Source organism: Colobus angolensis, unplaced genomic scaffold (assembly GCF_000951035.1).
Source record: "Colobus angolensis palliatus isolate OR3802 unplaced genomic scaffold, Cang.pa_1.0 Scaffold179, whole genome shotgun sequence".
Lineage (NCBI taxonomy): Eukaryota > Metazoa > Chordata > Mammalia > Primates > Cercopithecidae > Colobus > Colobus angolensis.
The window spans coordinates 5,257,538-5,268,681 of record NW_012114921.1 but is presented as its reverse complement, the minus strand read 5'-3'; the positions used below and the strand labels follow the sequence as shown (position 1 = coordinate 5,268,681).

The following is an 11,144-nucleotide window of genomic DNA, read 5'->3' as shown; positions in this document are numbered from 1 at the left end:
GCCTCGCACCACTGGCGAGATGCCCTCCAAGACCTGGCTGACATGAGCTTCTTGGGACTTCCCGTCTCTAATGCTATTGGGGTCCTTTTACCTGTACCGTATTAATCGAATAATCTTATTGTTCATAAAATCCAGAGCATGTGGGTGAGAAGAATCAATGCAGAAGCCATCGCTCAGAGCGATTTTCAGTACCTCCTCCACGAAGACCTGGAAGCTGTTGATCTGCTTGTTGGCAGGCACCACCCAGAGCCTCTTGAGGTTCTGCTTGGTGTACTCCTCCTCTGGCAGGCCCTCCACATTGGCCACCCAGTCCAGAGTCAGGTGGTTGGGGTCCTGCAAGTGGCTGGTGATGGAGGAGAGATTGCCATTGGAGCAGTAGTAGAGCTTAGAGCCAAGGAGTTTGAGGAAGAGGCAGGAGGTGCTGAAGATGTTGGCATTGAAGACCTCCATGCTGGACGAGGAGAGGCTGTAGATCTGGGGCGCCTCACGCACAGTGAAGTGGACCGTCTGCACATGCTGGTTCAGTGTGATGTTGAGCATGGCATTCTTCTCGGCCTTGGAGAGCTCCACTTCCTTCTCCTGCAGAGCCTCAATCAGGGGCTGCACCTGGTAGAAGTCAGCCTCCCTGCGGAGCAGGCCCATCTCCTGGAAGTCCTCAGGTAGGTCAAGGTGGGAGGTCCGCAGGAAGTTGAGGATATAGCGGAACACTTTGCCATCACGGTCAATGAAGCAGTTGCCCTGGCTGTCCCTCTTGGTGGGCATCTTCCCGCTGAACATGGCACCTAGCATGGAGTCAGGGAAGCTGGTCAGAGTTGCCAATGAGGTTGTATAGAGCTTCCCCCCAACATTCAGCGTGATGGGGTCGGACATGGCAGGAGACTGGGTTGCTGGAAGTGGCCCTGGAGAGGGTGACAAGTGAGAAATGACTATAACCAAACCTCATCTGAGAACTCACAGTCCTTAACTCCTTATTGTACATCAAGCCTATGCCCTTGGGATTGAAATGAATTAATACCTGATGAATGGGTGATAATTGTTAACACTGTGCAAAGTACATTAGCTTCACTAGGGAGAAAGGAGAAAGGGAAAAGGAAACAGGAAAAGAAAGGAAAGGACCCCTAAAGCCTGGGTCCCCCTGCCGACATTCTGTTCTAATTGGTCTGGAATACTGCCCCAGCACTGGTGTTTTGAAAGAGTTCCCTTAGTGATTCTAAATGTTCAGTTAGAATAGAGAAACACTGGTCTAAAGAAAGAAAGGAAAACGTGCCTGGACTGAAAGCTATGCTACGTGTTTATACATATATTTGCTTGCATAATAGTTGTATCAGCTGGGCACGGTGGCTCACGCCTGTAATCCCAGCACTTAGGGAGGCTGAGGCGGGGGGATCACCTGAGGTCAGGAGTTCAAGATCAGACTGGCCAACATGGTGAAACCCCATCTCTACTAAAAATACAAAAATTAGCTGGGCATGGTGGCAGGCACTTGTAATCCCAGCTGTTCAGGAGGCTGAGGCAGAAGAGTCGTTTGAACTCAGGGGGCGGAGGTTGCAGTGAGCCGAGACTGCGCCATTGCACTCCAGGCTGGGCAACAAGAGTGAAACTCTGTCTCAAAAAAAAAAAAGTTGTATCATCTTTTGACATAGACAATATAATCATCCATCCCTGTCATGCAGATGAGGAAAACTGTGCCAGGATTCATTCCTCAAGCTCAGAAAGGCGAAGTGCCTTGCCAGGATTCAAACTCAGTTTCCTTTATATGAAAGAAAAATGTGTAAATGCTTACTAGCCAAAGATCGGTATGTTCTAAGTACTCAACAAATGGTCTGAGATTTATGACTCCAGGCTCAGTGCTCCTCCTTCTGTACCAATGATGCTGCTGAATTTAATTATTTTTCTCTCAAAGATTTGACAATGAATGGCCATGATTAGTGTCATTTCCATCTATCTTCAAGGCCCACAGTGGGTCACTCAGCTGTCCGGACTGCAAATGACAATTCTTTCTAGACTTTCACTGCTTCCATGTTGACTTGCCTTGCCATGAAGATGCTCTTGGCTCCTGGTGGCCCATCCTTTGCTGTCATAACACCCCAAGCTTCTCTGAAACTGGCTGCAAGGTCAGTGCAAATGCAGGACTCTGTCAGAGCACCCTCCTGAAGGTAATCCATCCACTCCTTAACAAAGCCCCCCGATCTCCCAGCTGTCAGCATCTATGGCTGGCGCATCTCCTTCACCACATATTCTAGAAAACAGGAGATCTCAGCTGCGGCTTCCAACACTATACCATCCCCAGAGCCAGCCTGTGGACAGACTCGGTCATCCTTCCCCGACATGGCAGGTAGGGATGCCAACAGAAACTGGCCCCAGGATTACCCCCAGAAGAGCCTGTGCTGGTAGAGGAGACAAGAGAGAATGAAGGCACAGTGACAAGACAGGTAGAAGATGTGGGAGACCATCGGGAATGAACCTTGGTCCATCAAAAACTATCTGACTGGCAGACACAGTGGCTCACGCCTGTAATCCCAGCACTTTGGGAGGCCGAGGCAAGCTCAGGAGTTCGAGACCAGCCTGGCCAACATGGCGAAACCCTGTCTCTACAACAACAACAACAACAACAACAAAGCAGGGTGTGGTGGCGAGTACCTGTAGTCCTAGCTACTTGGGAGGCTGAGGTGGGAGGATCGCTTGAGTGTGTATGGGAGGTCGAGGCTGCAGTGAGCCGTGATTACGCCACAGTACTCCAGCCTGGGAGACAGAGTGAGACCTGGTCTCAACAAACAAACAAACAAAAACCCATCCTGCCAAGCATGCTTACTGTCTAGATGGAGAAACAGAGGTTTGAGGAGGCACCTCCCCAAAGTCACCCAGCAGGGGTGGCGAGAACTTCTCATTTCTGCCTCCTGAAGAGGCTGACTGCACTGACTTCTTTCTCCAGAGGATGGGGGCCATGCCAGTGTGAGATATTCGGCTGCCATGCTCGACTCTCTGGCGGGGGTATGTCCCCTCATGAGTCCTCCCCAGTCTAACAGGGCACTTTGATATTGTAGAAAGGCATTCCCCATCTGGAGTGTTTGAGGAGAAATGAGCCCATGTGAAATACAAAATTGTCAGTAGAAGCCTGGAGCAGATGGGCTGTGAGACGGTGGGGAGGTCCCACAGAGGTGTGGGCGAGCCGCCGCTGGGGGCGTGGCTGCTGCTGTGGAGACTGACTGCCAGGCAGCAACTGGGGAGGGCGCTGTGACTCAGCGCTGAATCTGGCCAATTCTGTCTCCAGAGGGCCCAGGCAGGAGCTGGACCCAGGAGTGGTCCAGAATCTTCTTCCCTGTTACCCTCTTTTTATTCTTTCTGGATAGAAATGTGGATGTTCTAGTTTCAGTCTCTCTTTCTCCTCGAAAACAAACACCCCCTCCCAACACTGGGTTTCAGGCCCAGGCTCTGTGAAGTGGCTCAACTCCATGGCAGGAAAAGGAGCAGGTGTCAGAGAGGACACGGACAGTTCCATGGTCCACAGACCCTTATCTCTTCCATGCATTAGTGCTGAAGTGCTCAGAGCATTACAGGCAGGGGTGGTCAGGAGCAACAGGGCATTCCCTGGGACCCCTGGATAGGTGCTCAAACTCCTATTTCTCTGCTCGCAAAAGCAGCAGAGCACCTGCTTTCCTGTGCCCCCGATGACGTCATGGCTCCCAGTCATTTGTCTGGGGAGAGCAGCACAGTTGTACAGGCAGTCAGGGCAGACGCTGGCCAGCAGGCAGGTCTTCTGCTCCCAGTATAGGGAGCTCTCTGTGGTGATCTCCCCTTACCTATTGAGTCACAGAGCTCAGTCCTCTAAGCCCTTATTATTATTATTATTATTTTTTGAGACAGAATCTCGCTCGCACCAGGCTAGAGTGCAGTGGTGCGATCTCAGCTCACTGCAACCTCCGCCTCCCAGAATTCAAGCGACACTCCTGCCTCAGCCTCCCAAGTAGCTGCGATTACAGGCGCACACCACCACACCAGGCTAATTTATTTTTGTATTTTTAGTAGAGACAGGGTTACTCCATGTTGGTCAGGCTGGTCTTGAACTCCTGACCTCAGGTGATCCGCCCACCTTGGCCTCCCAAAGTGCTGGAATTACAGGTGTGAGCCACTGCACCTGGCCGACGGTATTTATTGGAAACTGACGATGGTGATGATATTTAGATGAAATTGGCCCATACTATAGATCAGGGCTTTGTTTACCAGTGCAGCACTAGCTATGAACAAGTGCGGTGTGGTGATGAAAGTCCTCACCAGGTATAGGATGGCACAGCCTGGGCCGGGACTGACTCTACTGGGTAGAGTTAAGTTACACAGTGTTGAAGGATGAGCTGTGAAGACAGAGTGGTAAAGGGAGGCCCAGACAAGTGTGGGATGGCAAGACCTATCCTGTGGTTCTGTGAAAGGAAACTGTGGATGTGAAGGCACTTGGCAACTTAATACAAGGTGTCAAGCGAAAGGGTGTCGAGTAAACAAATCCAACATAGGATGTATAAAGTGAACTGATTAGGGCTGGGGAGGGGTACCCATATCATAACACATTAACCTTTGCTCTTTAGCTGGCAGGATCCCTAGAGATTTCAAATGTGGCTCAACAAGGCCTTTGCCCAACTCTTTGGTAAAGGGGAACCCAGACTTTGGAGAGGGACTTGGCATAAGGAAGTGAATGGGCTAGAACACTCTGGGGCTGCCAACTAACCTGGAAATGTTGACAAAGGTTGTTTCCTGTGTTTTGGTGGTGGGACGGTGGGAGTGGCAGGGAATCTGGCAGGAAATGGGACCAGGAAAACAAGTGGAAAGGGTCAGATAGAGCAGGCTGAGCGTGCACTTCTTCATGAGCGTCAGAGCCAGGCAGCCCTGCCTCAAAGCTTGTTTTGCTGTCCTTTGTGTCAGGTGGGGTCCTGTGTGCTATGAGTTGCTCAGTGAGCCCCCATTGGTCCCTGTGCCTCAGACTGGGGTGAGTGTGTCACCGGACTATTTCCACAGCTCGGTTGGTGCCACACTGTCCCGAAGGTTCTGAAGGAGACTGAGGTCACCAGGCCGTCTGGGCAGATGGAGCTGCCAGAGTCCCGTCCCTCCCTTTGATGGGCCTGTTATCAAGGTTGTTTTGCTCCCGGAACTGATCACAAGCCTCGTTTCCCAGACAGCCACCCACCCCCATCAGCCCAGAGCCCCCTGGGACACAGGCAGATGTAGGCGGTCAATGTGGAGAGACTGCAATTCAGGAAAGGGATGGGCTGAAATTTCTTGGGCCAAGAAATTGGCCCAGGACTGACCTTGGCTAAGCCCCCACTGATGACAGACTGATTTTTTTATTTTTATTTTTAGACATTCTTGCTTTGTGGCCCAGGCTGGAGTGCAGTGGTGTGATCTCGATTCACTGCAATCTCCGCTTCCTGGGTTCAAGCAATTCTTGTGCCTCAGCCTTCCAAGTAGCTAGGATTACAGGCATGCACCACCATGCTTGGCCTATTTTTGTATTTTTAGTAGAGACAGGATTTCACTATGTTCATTAGGCTGGTCTCGAACTCCTGACCTCAGGTGATCCACCTACCCTGGCCTCCCAAAGTGCTAGGATTACAGGTTTGATCTGTAAACACCTGGGATTACAGGTGACTAGACCTAGCCTGATGATTTTGTTGTTGTTGTTGTTGTTTGTTTTTTTGAGATGGAGTCTCACTCTGTTGCCAGGCTGGAGGGCAGTGGTGTGATCTGGGCTCACCGCAACCCCCGCCTTCCGGGTTCAAGCTATTCTCCTGTCTCAGCCTCCCAAGTAGCTGGGATTACAGGCGCCTGCCACCATGCCCGGCTAATTTTTGTATTTTTGGTAGAGATGGGGTTTCACTATGTTGGCTAGGATGGTCTTGATCTCTTGACCTCGTGATCCGCCCGCCTCGGCCTCCCAGTCAGACTGTTTTAAGAGTAATTTGTAAAAGGAAGCTAGAAATTTGGAGTGAATAAACGGGTGGTTACACAAATGCTGTGTGATTTAGGCTGCAGTTTACAAAACAGAGTGGCTGCATCCTAGGCTGCACATTCTGAGGTGTGGGCAAGTGGGGACCTTGGCCACCCCTGCACTGGGAGCTCTGGCCCAAAGGCAGACCACGGTCATGAGGCTAGGCCCTTCTTAAGAGGGTGGAGGGCTTTTGGAGGTGCTAAGGGCATGAGGTCACGGAGTGGTGCCTGCTGCTGCCTTCAAGCACGCAGGGCCCCTGTTTGGTGGTGGTCCTCATGAAGTAGTCACACCAGTGGGTGCTTAGGGTTCCCTTAGGCACCCATTCTAATTGTCCCTCTACATGCATGGGACCACACCTAGGGCAGGAACTGAGAGCTGACAAGTGTTGTGTTCCTGGCATTGCTCCTTCAGCTGGGATGGAGCCCTCGGCGGCATAAAAGGGTAAACTGAGTCCAGGTAGGATCACCACAAGATCTCACCCAGGACAGTGAGGGGCTCACAAGAAGCACATCCCTGCTCACAATTCGCACTCAGACTCACCCGTCCACCGATGGTGCTGCCATCACTGCTGTGCATTTGTTCTCCGTCTTTCTCACATTTTTGCCAAGCAGAAGGCCCAGTTCACCTAACCTGGATGCGGGCAATGAGACTGCACTGCGTGCCCCCTCCCGCTGCTGGTGCAGCGGTGGTGTGAATGCACACCCGCCCTTGCTTGCCCTCCCTTCCTGGCTGCCAGCTCTGCTCCTGCTATTCCCTGTGCCCATGGCGTTCTCTTGCTTATTCTGTTAAGGCTGGCCTACCCTCAGAGGCCCACCTTGGCCATCCACAAGCCTCCTTCTGAGAAGTGAGCCCTTTCCCTGAGTTCCCACAGCACACTGTGTGAAGCTCTAAACTTTCTCCAGGCTGAACTTAGCTGAGCTTATTCGTGGCTGTTCCCGTCCTCAGGACTGACACAGCAAGTGCTCCGTAAGGGCTTGTTAAACTCTGCTCTCCTGGGACTCCTAATCCCCCGCCAAGAGTCCACCCTGACTACTTCCTGCAAGAGCACTGAGCTCCTGGGTGCCAGGCCTAGCTCGGAATTTTCACAGACACCAGCTCGTTTAAGTTGCATAACCCTGTAAGGGGTTGTTGCCTGATGAGGAAACAAATCAGAGACGTTCAGTGACTTGTCCAAGGTTACAGAGCCTTGGAGCTCTGGATTCAAACCCAAGTCACTGTGACTCAAGACCAGTGTCTTTCCCCGTTGTAAGCAGACACAGAAGAATAACAGTCCTTTATCATTTATACTGTATTCTCACGTACATTATTTCATTTGATCCTCACAACAGCCCTGTGAGGTAGGTAGGGTTATGTATTACTGTTATGCCCATTTCACAGATGAAGAAATGGAGGTGGCTCAGTGAGGTGAGTGACTTACATAAAGTCACACAGCATGTTAGTGGCTTCACTGCTTCTGCAATTTCTCTAAAGTCAAGCTGCTTGGATTAGGGAGCACCGAAAAGATGGACAGTTTTATGGAAAAGGAAAAAGGGCAGTGGTGATTTGTAAGATTTCTTCCTCACATTGTTTTGTTGTGACCACAGCTTTTGCTACTTGGTCTAAACTGGGTTCTCCATGAGGGGCTTTCCCTAATACTCTTGGCCTGGGATAGCTGTTTGTTTTTGGGATGGAGTCTCATTCTGCCGTCCAGGCTGGAGTGCAATGGCACACTCTCAGCTTGCTGCAACCTCTACTATCTGGGTTCAAGAGATTCTCCTGCATCAGCCTCCCAAATAGCTGGGGTTATAGGCGCCTGCCACCATGCCCAGCTACTTTTTGTATTTTTAGCAGAGGTGGGGTTTCACTATGTTGGCCAGGCCTTGAAATCCTGACCTCAGGTGATCTTCCCGCCTCAGCCTCCCGAGTGTTGGGATTACAGGCATGAGCCACTGCGTCTGGCAGAAAAGCTGTCAGAGAGACTCCTGGGTCCCACTGTAGGGGGGAAAGGGCCTTTACTGCTCAAGGGAATTGGCTCTGCCCATGGCCCAGTGCACAAGCTCCCTACTCACAGGGCTTATCTATGGGAAACCCCTTTCCATAGATCTCCCATCTCCCATGGGTGCCCGTGTCACCAGGCTTCCTTGGCTTTGTCTGAGGACCCCTGCCCAGGGGGGAGGACCCTGGGACTCTCAAGGCCAAACTCACTTTAGGGATGAATCATGACGTGCAGTTTGGAGGCTTGCACAGCTCATCACCCAGTGGGAAGCAGTGCTTGGGTTGCTTGCCCTGGATGGCACCCCACAGAGACCTAGGGGTAGGACACAGGACTGCAGGGGAAGGCCGCCTTCCCGAGGGCAGGGTCTTAGGGGCCGCACATTTACCCTAAGGGCGCTATTATGCTCCACACCACTCCTGGGCTCCTTGCTGCACAGCACGCTTGGAGACCCTGTCTCTTTCCTCTGGATCTCCTCAGGGGCCGCGAATCTTCCTTTTCCAACAGAAAATGGTCAAAAGGCATATGGAACCATAGCTTGTGGGGAAGGTGGGTGAAGTGGGGATTACAAACGAGATGAAGCTATAACAAAAGGGGACTGACTTACAGGGACTGAAAACAGCTAACTTTGATTCTGAAGACAGATCCCAGAGGGGAATCTGAATTCTGAGTAATAATGTTTTCAGAAAAATTTCTGGCCTCTCAAGGTGACTATTTTGAAAGCAAAGATATGTAACTGGGTGAAAGCGAAGGTCTGCCACCAAGATCCAGCAAGTGGCAGAACAGATTTTGGCTCAATATAGGGAAGAACTGTCTAACAGTCAGCACCGTCCAAACATGGCAGGAGCTGCCTTGGGGATGGCGCGCTACCTATGAGCTGAGGTACGCAAGCAGGCCAAGGTGATCACTTGCTGGTACCCAGGGAGAAGCGCTCATCCTCAGATGTGCTGGGGTGTTCTAGGGGTGGGGGAGGACTAAGCAATCATCGAATTATTTCTAACCCTGAGAATCCATAATATATTTGTTTAAAATGACCTGTTTCAATGATACCTCAAATTTTTGGGAAAACAATGACAAAAGTCAGGCGACAGACTGGATTTGGAAGCGCCTTTCATTACACTGGCTCCAGACTCTTGCACATCTTTGCAGAGACAGCAGACCCTTTCTGAAGCCAGGAATCCCTTGATTCAGCCCCATCAAGAGGCACATTCCTACCTTCTGAACCCTGCCTGGACACTCATTCCTCTAGACCTTGCCACACCTCATCTCTGTCCCCCAGGAGGGGACACTAACAGGGCTCTGAGAATGCATGGCATTCCAAGCCAGCCAAACACGGTCACCCCTGGGCAAACATCCACAATTATGGATGCACCCTAGGGAGGGAGGAGCAGGTGTGACAGGAACTGCTGGGGACTTTATGTCCTGGTTAACTGGAGGTAGCCTCTTGTTCTTATCCCATCCTCTCCAGCAGAGCCTTCTTGCAGATGGATAAACACGGCACTGGCTAGTGGTACAGATGGGTGGAGCCCAGGAGAAAGCTGCCACTCCTTTGTCCTGGCTGGAAAATCCTCCTGTGGCCTCCTTTAGTACACATCAGCTGACTCTTCACTTGTCACAATAGCCCATCTGCAGCTCAAAATGGCAAGAAAAAAGGTGGTTCTGTTCAGAGGACAATGGATTCCAAAAGGTGGACTTCATCGTGGGGGGAATCAAGTCCTGCTACACAATTAATACAGATTAGTACAGTCCCCTGCCTCGCACCACTGGCGAGATGCCCTCCAAGACCTGGCTGACATGAGCTTCTTGGGACTTCCCGTCTCTAATGCTATTGGGGTCCTTTTACCTGTACCGTATTAATCGAATAATCTTATTGTTCATAAAATCCAGAGCATGTGGGTGAGAAGAATCAATGCAGAAGCCATCGCTCAGAGCGATTTTCAGTACCTCCTCCACGAAGACCTGGAAGCTGTTGATCTGCTTGTTGGCAGGCACCACCCAGAGCCTCTTGAGGTTCTGCTTGGTGTACTCCTCCTCTGGCAGGCCCTCCACATTGGCCACCCAGTCCAGAGTCAGGTGGTTGGGGTCCTGCAAGTGGCTGGTGATGGAGGAGAGATTGCCATTGGAGCAGTAGTAGAGCTTAGAGCCAAGGAGTTTGAGGAAGAGGCAGGAGGTGCTGAAGATGTTGGCATTGAAGACCTCCATGCTGGACGAGGAGAGGCTGTAGATCTGGGGCGCCTCACGCACAGTGAAGTGGACCGTCTGCACATGCTGGTTCAGTGTGATGTTGAGCATGGCATTCTTCTCGGCCTTGGAGAGCTCCACTTCCTTCTCCTGCAGAGCCTCAATCAGGGGCTGCACCTGGTAGAAGTCAGCCTCCCTGCGGAGCAGGCCCATCTCCTGGAAGTCCTCAGGTAGGTCAAGGTGGGAGGTCCGCAGGAAGTTGAGGATATAGCGGAACACTTTGCCATCACGGTCAATGAAGCAGTTGCCCTGGCTGTCCCTCTTGGTGGGCATCTTCCCGCTGAACATGGCACCTAGCATGGAGTCAGGGAAGCTGGTCAGAGTTGCCAATGAGGTTGTATAGAGCTTCCCCCCAACATTCAGCGTGATGGGGTCGGACATGGCAGGAGACTGGGTTGCTGGAAGTGGCCCTGGAGAGGGTGACAAGTGAGAAATGACTATAACCAAACCTCATCTGAGAACTCACAGTCCTTAACTCCTTATTGTACATCAAGCCTATGCCCTTGGGATTGAAATGAATTAATACCTGATGAATGGGTGATAATTGTTAACACTGTGCAAAGTACATTAGCTTCACTAGGGAGAAAGGAGAAAGGGAAAAGGAAACAGGAAAAGAAAGGAAAGGACCCCTAAAGCCTGGGTCCCCCTGCCGACATTCTGTTCTAATTGGTCTGGAATACTGCCCCAGCACTGGTGTTTTGAAAGAGTTCCCTTAGTGATTCTAAATGTTCAGTTAGAATAGAGAAACACTGGTCTAAAGAAAGAAAGGAAAACGTGCCTGGACTGAAAGCTATGCTACGTGTTTATACATATATTTGCTTGCATAATAGTTGTATCAGCTGGGCACGGTGGCTCACGCCTGTAATCCCAGCACTTAGGGAGGCTGAGGCGGGGGGATCACCTGAGGTCAGGAGTTCAAGATCAGACTGGCCAACATGGTGAAACCCCATCTCTACT

At 51.2% G+C, this 11,144-nt stretch overlaps 2 protein-coding genes across 5 annotated transcripts in view; both read right to left on the bottom strand.

Moving 5' to 3' along the window:
* Nucleotides 1–6: 6 nt before the first annotated feature.
* The window catches only part of LOC105509618 (BTB/POZ domain-containing protein KCTD21), a 20,267-nt gene continuing 9,129 nt past the window's right edge, over nucleotides 7–11,144 (bottom strand). Inside the window, exons 2-3 of one of the 2 annotated variants that reach the window (XM_011938912.1) lie at nucleotides 3,450–3,695; nucleotides 7–899 (exon numbers count right to left, since the gene is read on the bottom strand). In XM_011938912.1, coding sequence (XP_011794302.1) covers nucleotides 88–870 — 783 coding nt within the window. In that variant the 5' untranslated portion in view covers nucleotides 871–899; nucleotides 3,450–3,695 and the 3' untranslated portion in view covers nucleotides 7–87. Of the gene's footprint in view, nucleotides 900–2,031; nucleotides 2,075–3,449; nucleotides 3,696–11,144 lie in introns of those variants that run through there. The other variant, XM_011938911.1, reaches the window with a different exon arrangement.
* Nucleotides 7,239–11,144, bottom strand: part of KCTD21 (potassium channel tetramerization domain containing 21) — a 13,233-nt gene continuing 9,327 nt past the window's right edge. For all 3 annotated transcript variants that reach the window (XM_011938913.1, XM_011938915.1, XM_011938914.1), the window contains one exon: nucleotides 7,239–10,597. In XM_011938913.1, the coding sequence (XP_011794303.1) occupies nucleotides 9,786–10,568 (783 nt within the window). In that variant the 5' untranslated portion in view covers nucleotides 10,569–10,597 and the 3' untranslated portion in view covers nucleotides 7,239–9,785. The remainder of the gene's footprint in view (nucleotides 10,598–11,144) is intronic.